The sequence below is a fragment of the Chiloscyllium punctatum genome, chromosome 6 (genome assembly GCF_047496795.1).
Source record: "Chiloscyllium punctatum isolate Juve2018m chromosome 6, sChiPun1.3, whole genome shotgun sequence".
Lineage (NCBI taxonomy): Eukaryota > Metazoa > Chordata > Chondrichthyes > Orectolobiformes > Hemiscylliidae > Chiloscyllium > Chiloscyllium punctatum.
In genome coordinates this window covers 14,386,405-14,404,850 of record NC_092744.1, presented here as the reverse complement: position 1 = coordinate 14,404,850, position 18,446 = coordinate 14,386,405, and the positions used below count along the sequence as shown (strand labels likewise).

Sequence of the window (18,446 nt, the reverse complement as noted above, 5' to 3'; positions counted from 1 at the left end):
AATTTGTAAGGAGATTTCAGTTATCTGTAAGGACAGGATAGTTATGGTAGGGGATTTTAATTTTGCGAATAGATTGGGATTGCTATAGTATTAGGAGTTTAGATATGAGGGGCATGGATAGGATAAATAGACAAGGTCTTTTCCCTGGGTTGGGGGAGTCCAGAACTAGAGGGCATAGGCTTCGGGTGAGAGGGGAAAGATATAAGAGACCTACGGGGCAACTTTTTCACGCAGAGGGTGGTACGTGTATGGAACGAGCTGCCAGACAAGTTGGACGGAAGGGTCTGTTCCTGTGCTGTACATCTCTCAAACTAGATGGAGAGGAATTTGTTAAGTGTGTACAAGATAATTTTCTGATTCAGTATGTGGATGTACCTGTGAAAAGGTGCAAAGCTTGACCTACTCTTGAGAAATAAGGTAGGGCAGGTGACTGAGGTGTCAGTGGGGAAGCACTGTGGGGCCAGCGACCATAATTCTATTAGATTTAAAATAGCGATGGAAAAGGATAGACCAGATCTAAAAGTTGAAGTTCTAAATTGGAGAAAGGCCAATTTTGAAGGTATTAGGCACGATCTTTCAAAAGCTGGCGGGGGTGTAGATGTTTGCAGGTAAAGAGATGGCTGGAAAATGGGAAGCCTTTGGAAATTAGATAACAAAAGTCTGGAGAAATTATAATCCTGTTAGGGTGAAAGGAAAGTCTGGTAGGTATGGGGAATGCTGGATGACTAAATAAATTGAGGGCTTGGTTAAGAAAAAGAAGGAAGCATATGTCAGGTATAGGCAGGATAGATTGAGTGAACCCTTAGAAGCGTATAAAGGCAATAGGAGTATACTTGAGAGAAATCAGGAGGACAAAAAAGGGGACATGAGATAGATTTGGCAAATAGGGTTAAGGGATTCTATAAATACATTAAGGACAAAAGGGTAATTTGGGACAGAATAGGGCCGCTCAACGATCAACAAGACTGTGTGTGGAACCGCAGGAGATGGGGAAGATACTAAAGGAGTATTTTGCATCAGGTGTTGACTGTGGAGAGGACATGGAAGATATAAAATATGGGAAAAACAGACGGTGACATGTCCATATTACAGGCATGGTGGTGCTGGATGTCTTGAAATGCATACAAGTGGATAAATCCCCAGCGGTGTACCCTAGAACTCTGTGGGAAACTAGGGAAATGATTGCTGGGCCCCTTGCTGCGACATTTGGATCACCGATAGTCACAGGTGAGGTGCCGGAAGACTGGAGGGTGGCTAACATGGTGCCACGATTTAAGAAAGGTGGTAAGGAAAAGCCAGGGAACTATAGGCCAGTCAGGCCTGACATCAGTGGTGGGTATATTGTTGGAGCGAATCCGGAGGGACAGGATATACATGTATTTGGAAAGGCAAGGACTGATTAGGGATAGTCAAAAGGGCTTTGTGTGGGGGCAAATCAGGTTTCACGAACTTGTTTGAGTTTTATGAAGTAACAAAGACGATTGATAAGGTCGGAGCAGTAGACGTGATCTATATGAACTTCAGTAAGGTGCTCGAAAAGATTCCTCATGGGAGGCTGGTTAGCAAAGTTAGATCTCATGGAATACAGGGAGAACTAGCCATTTGAATACAGAACTGGCTCAAAGGTAGACGACAAAGTGGTGGTGCAAGGTTGCTTTTCAGACTGGAGGCCTGTGACCAATGGTATGCCATAATGATCGGTGCTGGGTCCACTACTCTTTTTCAATTATATAAATGATTTGGACGTGAACATAAGAAGTATACTTACTAAGTTTGTAGATAGCACCAAATTTGGGGGTGCAATGGACAGTGAAGAAGGTTACCTCTGATTAAAACAGCATCTTAATCAGATGAGCCAAAGGGCTGAGGAGCGGCAGATAGAGTTTAATTGAGATAAAAGTGAGGTATTACACTTTGAAAATGCAAGTCAAAGTAGGACAGATACACTCAATGGTAAAGTCCTAGGGAGTGTTGCTAAACAAAGAGACCTTTGAGAGCAACTTCATAGTTCCTTGAAAGTGACATCACAGATAGACAGAATAGTGAAGGAGGCATTTGGCATGCTTTCCTTTATTGGTCAGAGCACAGTGTAGGAGTTGGGAGGTCATATTGCAGCTGTACAGGACACTGGGTAGGCAACTTTTGGAATATTTCATGCAATTCTGGTCTCCTTCCTTTCAAAAGGATTTTGCGAAACTTGAAAGGGTTCAGAAAAGATTTACAAGGATGGTGCCTGGGTTGGAGGATTTGAGTTATAGGGAGAGGCTGAGTTGGCTTGGGCTGTTTTCCCTGGAGCATCGGAGGCTGAGGGGTGACCTTATAGAGGTTTACAAAATCATGAGGGGCATGGATAGAATAAACAGACAAAGGTCTTTTCCCTGGGGTGGGGGAAGGCTAGGACCTAGACAGCATAGGTTCAGGGCGAGAGGGGAAAGATATAAAAGGAACCTAAAGAGGCAACTTTGTCATGCAGTGTGTCGTGCATGTATGGAATGAGCTGCCAGAGGAAGTGGAGGAGGCTGGTCCAATTACAGCAGTTATAAAGCATGTGGAGGAGTATATGAATAGAAAGGGCTTAGAGGGAAATGGAGCAAGTGCTGGCAAATGCGCTTAGATTAGGTTATGATATCTGAATGCCATGAACGAGTTGGACCAAAGGGTCTGTTTCTATGCTGTACATTTCTATGAATCTATGACCAGAGGTAGAGAGTGTGGAACTGATTTCCATAGGGAATGTCTGAGACCAGTAAATGCATTTGCGTCAAAGGGGAGAAAGATGGGAATGGGTTCAATAGAGTGTGAATATTTGCATGGGTTGAATTGTCTGATTCTGATCTGCATATTCTATACAATTACATCTTTATGAAGGACAAACAGCCCTTCAAATTTAATTTTAAAAAGAGCACTGGACCTAGAGAAACTGAGTCTGGAGAATTGACAAAAAAATAAAGAGATGGCAAATGAATTGAACAGGTATTTTGTATCCACTTTTACTGTTGAAAATATAAGTAATCAGCCTGAAGCAGTTTTTTAAAAAAAGCAGGAAATCTCAGAAAAATTACCATCACTCTATGTAATAGAGTAGATTGTCAGCACTGCAGCTGACGAATGCCCAGATCCTAACAAATTTAATCCTGGGATCTTAAAAAAAGTGGAAACTAAAAGTTAATGCATTGGTTTTAATTTTCCAAAACTCCTAGATTTACTGAAGTTCCCTTTAGATCAAATGATAACAAATGTAATTATGCAGAAAGGAGAGACAGAAAGCAGGAAAGAACAGGGTATTTAGTTTAATATAAATCATAGGGAACATGTTTTTAGCTAATGTAAAAGGTTTGTTAGGACATTTGGATAAGTTCAAAGTAATCAGATTGATCAACATGGTTTTGTAAAAGGAAAATTTTGTCTCACCAATTTATTGGAGGTTTTTTGAGGAAGTACCTCAAAAGGTAGAGTAACTGGGGATATACTGCATTTATATTTCCAGAAAGCTTTTGATAAAATGCCACAAAGATCATTGAAAATAAATGCCTATGGCGTCAGAGGAAATGTATTAGAATCATAGAATTTTACAGTACAAGAGGCCATTCAACCCATCATATCTGTACTGGCTCCTAAAATAGCTACCCAGCTAGTCCCAATCCCTCGAAATTCATCAGTCGATGAGGTCACCTTTTTAATCCTCTCTGTTCCAATGAGAATCAGCCCCATTTCTCTAATCTTTCTTTGTAACCAAAATTCCCTCATTCCTAATATCATTCAAATAAATCTCCCTTACGCACTCTCCAGGGCTTTAAAATCCTCCTTTAAATAAGGCACCCAGAACTAAACACAATACTCCAAATGTGGTCTGATTAATGATTTGTAGAGGTGTAACGTCACTTCCTTGCTTTTATGTATAAACCAAACTATCCTATAAGCCTTAACATGCTTCACTTGCTGGGCCACCCTCAGAGTGTTATGCAAATAAACCCCAAGGTCCCTTGGCTCTTGTACTCCCCTCAAAGATGTACCATTGAGTCTATATTGTCTCTCCATGTATTGACATGAAGATTGATAGGTTAACAGGAAGTGGAGATGGACATAAATGGGTATTTTGCTGATTGGGAAGATGTACTAAGTGTGTGCCAAAGGGATCAGTGGTAGTACTCAACTGTTTACAACTTATACGAATGACTGTTTCAAAAACAGACTGCGAAGCTGTCAAATTTGCAGAAGATACAAAAAGTAGTAAATTATAGGAAGGATGTTATTTCATTGCAGACAGTTCAGAGAAGGTTCACTTGGGACGATCCTTAGTATAGAGGCATTGTCTTACAAACGAAGACAGGTTGCGACTCTACTCATTGGAATTTAGAAGAATGAGAGATCATCTCACTGAAATTCAGGATTCTTAAGGGGCTTGACAGGGTCAATGCTGATTTGTCCCACATGGGACAATCTAGGACCAGAGGGCACAGTCTCAAAAAAAAAAAGAGGTGCCGATTTAAGGCTAAGAAAAGTAGGAACGTATTTTCTCAGAACTGTATCTCTTTGGAACACCTCGTCTGAGTGTTTCAGGGACAGACTTCTTCTGCATATTTAAGGCTGAGATAGATTAATTAATGAATTAGGGAAATCAAGAGTTATAGGGAAAAGATAGAAAAGTGAACATGAGGAATGTCAGATCAGCCACAATCCTATTGAATTATGGATCAGATTCGAGGGGCTGAATGCTTATTCCAGTTCCTACTTATGGAGTCATACTGCAGGGAAACAGACCCCTTGGGTCAACCAGTCCCAAACTAAACTAGTGCCATCTGCCTGCAATTGGTCTATATCCCTCAAATCATTCCTATTCATGAGTTTATCCAAATGTCATTTAAATGTTAAGTGTACCTACATCCAGCCCTTTCTCTGGAAGTTCATTCCACATGATCCATAATGTTAAAAAATGTTGCCCCCATTAATATCCTTTTTAAATGTTTCGCACCTCACCTTAAAAATATGCCCCTTAGTTTTGAACACCTGCCCCCCACCCTAGGGAAAAGACCCTTGTCATTTACCTTATCTATGCCCCATATGATTGAAACAAAACTCAAAGTTAACCCCTCACCCTCCTATGCTTCAGCGGAAAAGAAATTCCAGCCTATCCAGCCTCTCCTTATAATTCAAACCCTCCATTCCTAGCAACATCCTGGTAAATCTTAACTGAAACCTCTCCACTTTAACAATGTCCTTCCTATAACAGGGCAACCAGAATTGGACACAATATTCCAGAAAAGGCCTCACGAATGTCCTGTACAACCTCAACATGACATCTTAACTCCTATACTCAAAGGTCTGAGCAATGAAGGTAGCATGCTTAAACCCTTCGTAACCACTCTACACAAATTTCAAAGAATTATGTACATGAACCCCTAGGTATCTCTGTTGTACAACAGTACCGAGGGCCCTACTATTAACTGTACAAGCTCTGTCCTTGCTTGTACTACCAAAATGCAATAGTTCACACTTATCCAAATTAAACTCATCTGCCACTCCTCAGACCATTGATCCAATTGATCAAGATTTCTTTGTAATCTTAGATAACCACCTTCAGTGTCCACTGTACCACCAATTTTGGCATCATTTGAAAATTTACTAACCATGCCATCTATATTCTCATCCAAATCATTTATATAAATGACAAACAAAAAAGTGGACCCAGTATCGATCCCTGTGGAACACTACTGGTCACAGGCCTCCAGTCTGAAAAATAACCCTTTACCATCATCCAGTCTCCTACTATAAAGCCAATTTTGTATCTAATTGGCAGGCTTACCCTAAACCCCATGTGATCTAAATTTACTAATTAGTCTACCATGCAGAAACTTGTAAAAGGCTTTACTAAAGTCCAAATATTTACAGCTCTGCCTTCAATCTTTCTGATTAATTCATTAAAAAATTCAATGAAGTTTGACAGACATGATTTTCCTTGCACAAAATCAATCATTCTGACTATCCCCAATTAATCCTTGCCTCTCCAAATGCATGTTAATCCTACCTTTAAAGAATCACCTCCAATAACATACCTACCACTGATGTCAGACCACAGGTCTACAGTTTCCAGGCTTCTCCTTACAACCTTTTTCAAACAATGGCACATTAGCTACTCTCCAATCCTTCAGTACTTCATTTGTGTTTAAAATGATACAAATATTTAAGCTAGGAGCCTCCCAATTTCCTCCTTAACTTCCCATAATGTCCTGGGATACACTTGATCAGGTAGTGGAGATTTATCCACCTTTAATGTTTTCTAAGACCTCCTTTCAAAACATCAACATTTATTCCCCTGAGTTTTAAGGCAAGTTGTGAAGAGGACTTAAAGAGGCTTCAAAGAGATACAGACAGTTTAAATGATTGGGCAAGTAACCTACAAACGGAGTATAATGTGGAAATATGCCAAACTGCCCATTTGGTAGGAAGAATTTTAAAAAACTACACCATGTAAATGGTGAGAGACTGCAGTCCAATTTGGGTGACCAAGTGAACGATTGCAAAACACAAGTATGAAGGGATAACAATTAGGAAATCTAATAGAATATAATCATTTATTGCAAGGTGAATTGAATACAAAAGCAGAGGGTTATGCTTTTCAGTTATACAAGACACTGGTAAGACCACATATGGAGTATAGTCAACTCCCTCAGAATTTTGTACACTTCAATAAGATCATTTCTTCTTCCTCCAAACTCCAATGGATAAGATGAAACCTGTTCAAGGTTTCTTCATAAAATAAGCTAACTGTGATAGGTAGCGTCAAGTAAACCTTCTCAGACATGCTTCCAACCTCAACTTTACCCTTTCTTAAATAAGGTGACCAAGATGGTATACAATCCTCCAGGTATGGACTTACCGTGGACTCTGTACAGTGGCAATAAAAAAATTTCCCTACCCTTGTATTCCATTCCTCTTGTAATGAATGACAACATTCCATTTTCAGTAAACAGGTCTTACAAGTAAGAATTGTAGTGAAAGGCCTCATGTGACTAGGTGTACACACAAGAAAGAAATAAAGATTAAAAGTAATACAAAGTTTATTTCAGTTACTAGCTTCCCAAAACGTAAAAGGTGAACTACCAAAGGTGACTACGCCTATATTTTTGAGTTGCTATTTTAGCTGCACCTCATTTTACAGTTTAACACTTTAACATTGTTAAACACTGCCAAGTAAAGAGTGTGGCTTCAAAGAGTGTTTCCACAATGTAAGTAATCTAACCTAAAAAAAAGCAAGCAAGCACTACTTTTAGAAATTATCAAATTTACTGATAAACAAGCATCCATGAGTCATATGCTGCCCCATTCACATTGTCTTTTTTTAAAAAAATCTGTGATTTATCAGAGGACTTTTAGATTTCCTCCTTTTTAAGTTCTTGACCCTTCCCTACTCCTTCATCAGTAAAGTAGTAAAGCCAGTGAAATTAAGAAAGAGTGAAAGTGACTAAACTCAGTTTTAATGATAAGACTTCAAGTGGAGTTTCGGTGGACACATCTAGTAAAAGGCGACACTAGATTGCTTGTTCACAGCAAAAACTGTTTTTATTGGTTTATAGTGGCATCAGCAGGAAGCCACTCAGCTCAAGCTTGTTCCACCATTCAATGTGAACTTAGCTGATCTATGGCCTAACCGCATAAACCTGCCTTTGGATTATATCCCTTAACTTTGCTTAACAAAAGATTTAAACTAACAACTGTCCTAGCACCTATTGCTGTTCGTGAAACAGTAACAAACCTCTACCATCCTGTTTGTAGAGAAGCCCTTCTTAACTTCTCTCCTAAATAGTCTGGGCCTAATTTTTAGAAAATGTTCTAGTTCTCGAATCTTCAACCACTGGAAATAGTTTATTTGTCAAACTTGTGTTTTCCTGTTAATATCTTGAAGACTTTGATCAGATGACCCTTTAACCTTCCAAATTCTAGAGAAAACAGCCGTAGTTTTATAGGGCCTCCTCATAACGTAATTCCTGAAGTCCAGGCATCACTCGTGCAAAACTATATTGTACTCCATTACCTCCACCTCCCAACCCCCAGGCCAACACATCCTGGTTGAAGTGCATTACCCAGATATACTCAGAATACTCTAAGTGGGGTCTAATCAAGGTTTCATATAACTACAGCATAATTTCAGAATTGTTGTACTCCAATTCTCTAGATATAAAGGCCAGCATTTCATCAGTTTTCTTAATTATTTTCTGTATCTGTGACATTTTAAAGATTATGCAAGTGACCTGATCCCCACCTCTTTTGTATCTTTCCCATTCAGCAGGATCTGTGCTATTTTCTGTATTTTTCTAAACCCTTTCTTTTAGTTTTATGCTGTTTCTTAACTAGTTAGTTGCCCCTGGTGGATTTTCTTTTAACTGTGAAGTGCAGCATTCCCCTCACAGGGGCATCACATACAGTATAACAAGATTGCTAAAATTGCAATTAAACAACTTCCATACATGGAAATTTTAGATTAGCTGGGAAGATACCACATCCTCATTTAACCAAGTTAAGGTTTATTAAAATAATCAGTTAGTCAACAAAACATTCAATCATCTAGAAAGTAAACTTCCATTATATACTAGATATGCCATTGGAAGATGGATATTAATAGACATTATAAAACCCAGGATTTGGAAATTATTGAAGCAGGCCAAAGGGTCTGTTTCCACACTGTAGGGAATCTAATCTAACCAGCAATATTGGCATTCAAAATCAGCAATGACAAACCATGTCTCCACACAATAACTCTCAGCAAAGGAATTTTCAAACCGATCACAACTACCCTCATCCAAATAATTCATTAAGTTTAAGAATCTTTTAAAGTAACAATGAACAATTTTCCCTATTGAACAGGATGCGCCTTCTCACATTAAAACATACCATACAAATGGAAATTGTCATTTTGTCATCCAAAGAAGTGATAACTGGATAATTATTCATGGAACACATGTTCTGCAGCTCCTCTTTAAAATTGGTAGTTATATTACAATCTTCCGACAACTCACGTGGCTACTCCAATCATAACCAACAAAGTTGCTGAGTTCTCGGTTCTGTCCACTATTACAGGACTCTGATCACAAACTTAACTGCAGTACCCATTCTTCAGATCTGACAGTTCATTTCTTCTGGTTTCCATGTTTGCAAACAAAGAAAAGTGATGATTGATGAAAATTCCTCAATCCTGCAGTAGATCTTGGAAAAATAGATCAGGACAGGTTCATTTACTGTAACTGCATTTATAAAATAGTTTGGAGCTACCATTTACGAATCACAAGTTATACGTAGGAGGAGGAAAAAAGATGTAAATACACAAGTACACTGCACATGATCTGCTTAAAAGGACAATGTCAAACAGCTTAAGCCAAACAATATTTTCAAAAATGTGACCTTTAAAAGACTTGCCAGATGGTGCTGACTTTAGAAAATAAGATGGAACAGTGTTGCAGCAGACTTCTAGTAGCATTTGAAGTGTATGCACTATTCTGTGCCCCAATAAAGCATTACCAGGCAGTGAAAAAAGCAACATTTGCAGAGGCACACTCAGTTATTTCTTATGGTGTAGCTTTGAGGCTGAACAAAGCAAGAGAAGGAAGCTACAATGTAAGAATTAGTAATGCAGCTTTCAACGGCCACCTCAAATGACAGATTAGCTAATGTGAAAATAACACTCATTAAGAATGTTTCTCGCCAATCTTTTTTTAAAATTAATCATTTTCTACTGCACCAATCAATGTTAACAGAGACTACAGCACAGAGCAGCAACATCACTGCTCCATCACATAACAAGTATAATCATCACAGTCCAGAAGACCACACAGCTGCTCTCTCAGAGTGTGAAGTCTGGCAGTAGTTTAACAGGACAGGTCATCTTCAATGAGGGGAGAGGCTGAGGAGGAGGGGCCTTAATGGTGACCTCAGCCAGCAACAGAAACCAGCCATCCAGCCAACCGAGCTGTAGCAAGTAAACAATGCCTATTACAATCAGCAGGTATCTAATGTCTCCCTAGACTGTGTAATAAAAAAATGTATTTTTTTTTCAATGATTTCCCCTTCGAAGTTCAACATTAATATTAAAATTCTTACTTGAGATGCGTATGACACTTTTCAACAGATTGCCAGCAGTAACAATTCAGTGAACCATTAAAAAATAATACATATTTCTGCTAATTTTTTCAACTGAACGACAAACCTTTAAATGAGCTCTGAAGGGAGAAACCTTTCCCTAAAAGAGAAAAAAAAATTCTAGCATGCTCACACAACTTCTTGGCAACTGAACAAATGGAAATGAAAGCTGCACCTCTTAACCTTTACAAAGTGATCCATCATTAAACTGGAGGGGGTGATGTCATGCTAATGTCACTAGGCTAGTAACCAAGAACCTCAGGCTAATGTTCCTAATATGGCATATGGTGAAATATGAATTTTTAAAAAATATGGTTTTAAAAAGCTAGCCTAATGGTGACCATATAGCCACTGTCAATTGTCATTAAAAGACATTTGATTTGCTAATGTTCTTTTACCTAGTCTGGCCTACACATGACTGCAGATCTTAACTACTACCTGGGCGATTAGAATTGAGCAATTAACACTGGCTTAACCTGCAAAGTATATAATCCTAGAATGAACTTTAAAAACTTGTAACACTGATTTTATAAAGTGTGTCCCAATGTCAAAACCTCACACTTGTAACCTCTAGAGAGGTAGAGAACTGGTGCGTATTTTCTCCTCTTTGCTCCCATCCAGTTGGAAGTAACTTTGCTTGAAAGTCTGACTAGACAAAAGTTGCGAGTAACTTCTGATAATATTTTGAGAGTCCTTGCTGTAATGCCAGTGCCCTGGTGAAATTTGAAATGACTGCATGTGTGGGTCCTACTGCACTTATTCTTGCAGCTAAGTGGTTGACGAGAAACCAGAACAGTGCAAAGCAAACACATGCATACTATTGCCTGTATGCATTTTCACGTACAGTCATACCTATCGTAGAGGTTCTTTGCATCCCGAGACTTGTCTACAGGGAAAGCTCGGTAGAAAGCAGCAGATGGATTCCTGTATGTTTCAAGAATCAAAGATGGAAACAAAAGAACAGTAAATAAAACAAAAGTAATCAGAATATAGATCAGATAAATTTTACCCAGAATTAAACTGAATAGCATATTTGACAGAGTAGAAAGTATTACTAGGATATGATAGAATAAATGATTGGGAGAGGAGGGTGGAGCAGTGAGAAGTCATTATTAAATTCTAGATCAGATCGTTACCCAAATGTTAAGCTATTTTAGTAATAGGTTACCAGAACATTATGCCAAACAGCATTTCAACAGTAATTCAGGTCACAAATGTCTGTAGCAATTGCTTTCACATGCATTTGAGAAAAATTCTTAATTCATTGCATCAAACATTTGCGTACAACTAAGAAAAGCAGTGTTGGTGCCCCTGCCTCTGGACCAAAAGGCCCATGTTAAGTCCTGTCTGCTCCAGACGTGTGTAATAATATCTCTTAATAGGTCAATTAGAAAACATCTATAAACAACCAGTTGCTGTTCTGTTGTATTACTTGAGAGAACAACAGATGCAATCTTTTAGAGAGTGTTGGAGCCAAATCTGAAGATTAGTGACTGGCATGATTCAAAGTCATCTTTCAACATAACATATCTTGGCACATCCTACCCATGTGTTACAGGACATAAGTGAATCATCCTTTACAACTGGATACCTCACAGTCTTCCACATTTCACAATGGTCTCCAAACTAAAAAAAAAGGAAGCAAACCTTTAGGACTGGCATAATTGAAATCATACACAATTGCAACCTTCCTTACATACACAACCAGAATTATGGAAAACAACCAAGTTCATTTCAAGACAACGTATGCCATAGAGTTTTCTAAAGCTGCAATCAATGGTAATGTTACTGCCCAGAAATAAATAAATTGGTCTTGCAGAAGGAATTTACCTCAACAGTTAAATCCTATCCCTACCTACACGCATCAAAAAAAACTGAGCTAAAGGTTTGAAAACGGGAAGTTATTGTTGGCAATAGGTCACTTTGGCTCCACATGAAGCTACAGCACTTCTGCTTTTGGGAAATAGATCATGCTTCAAATTTTCTTTGTCCTTGCTTAATGAAAATGTAATAGCTCTAGCATAATTTTAACATTATTAGTTTGCTTCATGTGATTCATATAACGCTATGACCCCAATAACAAAGCTGTGTTGAAGTCTCAAACATCCAGTTTAGCATCTGACAAGTTGTGTGCGTCTGGGGATTCTATACATGGAGACTAGATATTAGCTCAATCTAGTGCCAAAATCTTAGAACAGTATCAAGCATTATGATAAATATTATCAATAAATAATGATTATGTTGCAAGATGATTTTTGGTATTATACCAGTTATCTGCAGTTATCTACACTCAGCTATCATTACTTAGTACTTGGTTCCTATAACTTTCAAAATTTGATATCTGCTTATCAACTCAAAATTTAAATCTAAATTGTAAAGAAAAGGCCAACCAAAGTATTGCTCACATGAGCCAAATAGGATCCCGATCTTATTGTACATGAAAATTTCCATCGACTGACTTAAGAAATCTCCTGTCAGAAAGGAAAGGCTGTCCATTCAAGCACTCTCAACTTAACAAATGCATTGATCATTTTGGGACAACTTCAGTATCTTTTAGACTTGATTAAACAAACCTTGCTCTACTAACAAACTTCATTTTTAATCAGCATAACAATATCATTACCATATACAATGTCACTAAGTAATAAAGGGATGGTAAATCATTGGGATGATTTTTGAAATCATCTTTTTTCAATAAAACACCACATTTCAGTAATGTATTAGATGTACATGCAGTACATCTTCGACAGCCAAGCCATTTATGCCTGAAAGTCACAAATATTCGCCTGTTGCAGATTAGGGTAAGCAATTATGTTAAATTGTTCAAAAGGCAAAATACGGTATAAAGTTCCCGGTGAAGAAAGTGAAATGGAAGCTGAATGATAAAGGCCGATCTGACCTTCTGAAAATCAATGCAAACTAGTAATTCTATCCAAAGATTATTTTTCAGTTTAACTTTAGCTACCATAGGCATTACCATCGTTCTTAATAAGCAGTGGTTGCTTACTCAAATCAGATGATGCACATTAGCAGCAAATCATTCAAATTATATAGATCAGTTCTTTTCCAGAAAGAATTCTTCAGGACCAAAACTGGAAAACATGGACTACATGTTCAGAAACCACAGTTTAGCTGAGACAGCAAATGAAAGGCATGAAATTATATGTGCCACCACTGGTTCAGTTACCTGGATACACTAGTCAGCATTCCTCACCCAGTAATTCCCAAAGCTAACCATGACTTGGGCACGATACACTGCCAAAAGGCTTTTTCCCCCTTCTGCCTTCCTTCCTAAGGCCACTGCTGCATAGTATCGAGTCAAACTACATTAGATTTTCACTGTAATTTACGCTCTACACCATGATTCTATACACCGCCTCAGTCTGCTTTCAATTCAAAGCCAGTTAATTTCAAATAGTCCCCCTTTATATTCATTTACACCCCCAGGCTAACATTCATTTGTCCCCGAAGAGAAGTTGGTGAGGCCCTGTCTTGAATCTCTCCAGTCCTTGGGAGGTAGGTGTACCAAAACGCTGTTAGGATTGATAAATCCAGTTCCTTAACTAATATTGCTCGATTTCAAATTATTGGGCAATTCAAATTATTTTTACATAAAAAGCACTCATGAGAAATAAATTATACAAAAGGAGCTGCTTTTCACTAAAACCAGGGAACGACTAAACATTTGTGGTTAAATTAGTTTGCCATCTTCACATCATGGCTAGCAAGGTGTCCTTCCTCTTTCATGCCATCCCATTTTTCCTTCAAAACATTTACAGTTTAGCTAGCACAAATAAATTTAATCCCAAACCACCCTATCCCATGTGATGATCTTTACTGAGGTCAGATTTTCTAGCTGCCCTTTCAAATAAACAGCAGCAGTTAAGTTGTTTTCACATTTCTCATTAAGATTAGGTCATGAAGTGACAATATCAATAATAGAGCTGTACCACATAAGAATGGATTGACATTTCTTGGTGACAGATGTTTGATTGTGAATACCAGTGGTCTTCTACAAGACGGTCATCCAAAGTTTATTGAGAAAAAGTACAGCTAAAAGTGCCTGAAGAGCATCACTTATAGAGTAGTCATATCACTGCAAACAATCCAGTGGATCAGGTTAATGCTCTGGGGAAAGGGATTCAAGTTCCACCGTTTCTGCTGGTGGAATTTAAATTCATTCAATAAATTGAAAACTAGTGGTGGTGATTATGAAAACAACCATCGCTGACATACTAGGTTTATATCCTTTCACAGATGAAATCTGGCCTTGTCGGATCTGGCCTGCGCACGGCTGACTCTTAACTGCTCTTTGAAATGCCCTAAACTACTCTCTTTAATTAGAGATGGGCAACAAATACTAGCCTTGCCAGAAGTGTCCACAACCCACAAAACTAAAAAAAAATGTGCTTGCATCAAAGCACTTCAATGCATAAGGAATCAAGGCTTAAATTCAGTACTGCCATCAAAAGTAGTTAAAAATGTTTTGACTGATTAGTCAGAATTTGCTTTCAGCTAAGGTTATTTTACTATTCTAATATGGTGACAGCTAGCACCTATCATAACAGGAATAAGTTACATTCATATCTGATCTTTCGATAAGCAAACCGATGAGTTATGCAACTGCAAGAGAGTTCACCAGGACATTCCTGAATACTCGCCGACCAACGTAATTGTACACAATTATATTTCCGTTACCACACAGGACACGTCTTTGACAATTCATTCATGAAAGGCAAATCTCATACAATGCTTCTCAAAGGCAACAAATAGAAATTATTCTTGCCATCAACCAAATGAAAACAAATTTTACAAGGGGAAATAAAAACTCTTGTGACAACTACCAACCAGTGCAAAAACTGAAAGATAGCAAGACCTGCTGCACTCCTCGGCTTCTAATTGTTTATGGTCATGGGTAGTGCAAGGGTACAGCTGTACAGTTCTAACAAAACCTAATCTAAGCTGTTTAACCCATGATAATTTTTAAAATGGTCATATGTACTGCTTTTGTGGCAGATCCTGAATCAACTGAAAAGGCTACTGCATTTGGAAACTTAAACACCATTTTATTATGATTTTGGAGAAGATTTGTAGCTCAAGTTGCAAGTTTGCTCACTGAGCTGGTAGATCTGTCCTCAGACATTTCATCACCTTGCTAGGTAACATCATCAGTGAGCCTCCGATGAAACGCTGGTGTTCTGTCCCGCTTGATATTTATCTATCTTGATCTGTTGTGGTTGGTGATATCACTTCCAATTCTTTTTCTGAGGGGCTGGTAAATTCAGTCCAAATCGATATGTTTATTAATGGAGTTCCGGCCTGAATGCCAGGCCTCTAGGAATTCCCGTGCATGCCTTTGTTTTGCCTGTCTCAGGACAGATGCATTGCCCAGTCAAATTAGTGCCTCTCTTCGTCTGTGTGTATGGATACGAGTGATAGTTGGTCATGTCTTTTGGTGGCTAGTTGATGCTCATGTATTCTGGTGGCTAGTTTCCTGCTTGTCTGTCCAGTGTAGTGTTTATTGCAGTCCTTGCAGGATATTTGGACAACGAGCTGCCAAAAGACATGACCAACTATCACTAGTATCCATACACACAAACAAAGAGGGACACCAGTTTGACTGGGACAATAAATCCATCCTGGGACAGGCTAAACAAAGACACATACAGGAATTCCTACAGGCCTAGTATTCAGGCTGGAACTCCGTTAACAAACATATTGCTTTGGACCGAATTTACCAACCTCTCCGAAAAAGAACTGGAAGTGATTTCATCTACCACATCAGACCAAGTCACAAATAGTAAGCGGGACAGAACACCAGCGCTTCATCGGAGGCTCACTGATGATGTTACCTGGCAAGGTGACAAAACATCTGACAACAGATCTACCAGCTCAGCGAGCAAACTTACAACCAGACCATTTTATTACATGTTATCTGAAGCAAATTAACTCAAAAGATTTACACACTTCTCCCAGTTCACAATATTGATTTCAAAGCAGTTAATTGCAGTAATTACTCTTTTTCCTGTAAACAAGATTCAGGTCAGACACAAGGTACCTTTATTAGATTCAGTGGAGTTAATGTCTCTCAAGGGTCAAGTGTCAAACTGATATCCTCTTGCACAATAATGTAACATGGGGAGGGTAGTGTGGTTTCAACAGCAGCATCCCTTTCTGATGCAGACTGGATATTGGTATTACTTGCTTGAATCGGAGTGCAGACCAACTGAACACTTGGTCAAACAAGCCTATGGATAGTGATAAACTGCATTATTTGAGGCGGGTATACAGAAGTTATGACGTAATACACACACTTTCCAACCACATTCATTAAGATGTACTACAACACACAATCATAGAAACATAGCAGAATAACAGCAATTAGGCCCTTGTTCAGACTGCCCTTGTTGCCAGAGCAACTTAGCTGATCCCACACAATTGCCCTTTCCCAGTAATTATGCATTCTTTTCTTCTTCAGAAAATTATCTAATTCCCTTTTGGAACAGAAGATTCAAACTGCCTCCACTATTCTGTCAGACAGACATTCCAGATTCTAACCACTTGCTGCTTAAGAAGATTTCCATCTTGTCATGTTGCTTCCTTTAAAAATCACCTTAAATAGTTATCCTCTAGCTCTCCACCAATGGGAACAGGTTCTACCTATTCTATCTAGGCCTCTCAATTTTGAAAACCTCTGTCAAAGCTCCTCCTTTGTGTTTTTCCATCTAAACAACCCCAGCTTCTTTCCTCAAGCCAAGTCCCACATCCTTGGACCCAGTCTCATAACTTTCCTGAATCCTCTGTAAAATTTTCAATTATCCTTACCCCAAAGGGTGATGCTCAGAATTCATCACAACAGACCAGGTAAGGCTGAACAAGTATTTTATAAAGGGTCACCACAGCTTCCATGCCACTATTTATATTACACATGAATCCATGACCTTACTAAATGTTTCCTCAACCTGCCCTGCACTTCCAAAGGTGTTTTATATATCCTCAGGTTCATGGGGGAAAATGCAAGAAAGTAAACCTGAGGAGTATCAGATCAGCCATGATCCTACTGTATGGTGGAGCTGGCTCAAGGGGCCAAATGGCCTATCTACTGTTCCTATTTCATATGGTCTTTTGGTTCAACATTTAGAAATGTACTCTGCATGTACAGATAAGGCAACTTTGGATGGTTCTCTTTTCCTACTCATTTCAAATTTAAAAAGGGAACACTTTCCATTTTAATTTGTGTAGTTAAGCAGGTAACTTGCTAAATATAAACAACTAGTCAGACGTTTTCCTGAGTTTAACAAATATGGAATGAACTGACCCAGATTAAAAAAAAGCATCAACATATATCCTGACATCTTGCAACCTATGCACGTGCATACTTTTTCAAAAATATAAATTACAGACTAGAGGTGGTTAAGTATGGCTAAATGATAGTCCAGGGTAAAGTTTAAAAAAAAGGGAAAATAAGTTTTCAGTCTGTACTTGGATGTCTTATCCAACTGTAAGACTTTGGTTCTCAACTCAAATTTCCTCTTGTTCTGGAAATGCTACTATGGATAAAGAAAAGTTCTTTGGCTGACTGTAGGAAAAGCAAACAAAACATAACCTTAAATAAATGGATGGCAGAGGGGTGGAGAAAGGGTGCAAAAGAAGTCACAAGCAACTTTTCCATCACAGCTGCTGATGCTCGTCCACTAAAACCCATGTACTATGAACACACAAATACCTTGCCTTATCACATGAATTCTCTCACCACTGTCTGGAGGGATAGATCCAAATCAGGGCGTTGTTCATATATTCCAAAAGGTAGTTTGATTAACTCATGAGCATATATTTACCTTGGCCATGTTTCATCAACAAAAGTGATTAAAATGAATAACACACAAAATATGATGGACGCTGGAAATCTGAAACAAACAGAATACTAGAGAAATGCAGGTCTGGCAGCATCTGTGGAGAGCGACCCAAAGTTAACATTGAGTCTGCATTGACTATTCTTCAGAACTGAACTAAAGAAATATTAACTGTTGCTCTCCCCACAGATACTGTCAGACCCGAGTACCTCTCTCAATCGCGGTGATTAAATTAAATGCCCTGTTTGCAACAGCTGAACCTCAGGTGCTCATTTCCCTGTTAATGACCCAGGAGATGGAGTCTTGCATATTACTTCTCTTCATTCCTTCCATCAAAATATACAATTTCACATTTCTCTGTATTAAATTTTATTGCCATGTGTCTCCTTGATCTACTGAAGTCAGTCATTAGCTTCTCCTTTCAAGTTACTTCCAACATTACCAAACTTTGAAATTGTCCCC

General features: G+C 38.6%; 1 protein-coding gene across 2 annotated transcripts in view; it reads right to left on the bottom strand.

Annotated features, from left to right (window-relative positions):
* The window catches only part of tsc22d2 (TSC22 domain family 2), an 86,755-nt gene that overhangs the window by 36,757 nt on the left and 31,552 nt on the right, over nucleotides 1–18,446 (bottom strand). The window contains exon 2 of one of the 2 annotated variants that reach the window (XM_072572039.1): nucleotides 10,984–11,055. The exons of the other annotated variant lie outside the window; for it this stretch is intronic. Coding sequence (XP_072428140.1) covers nucleotides 10,984–11,055 — 72 coding nt within the window. The remainder of the gene's footprint in view (nucleotides 1–10,983; nucleotides 11,056–18,446) is intronic. 2 annotated transcript variants of the gene reach the window in all.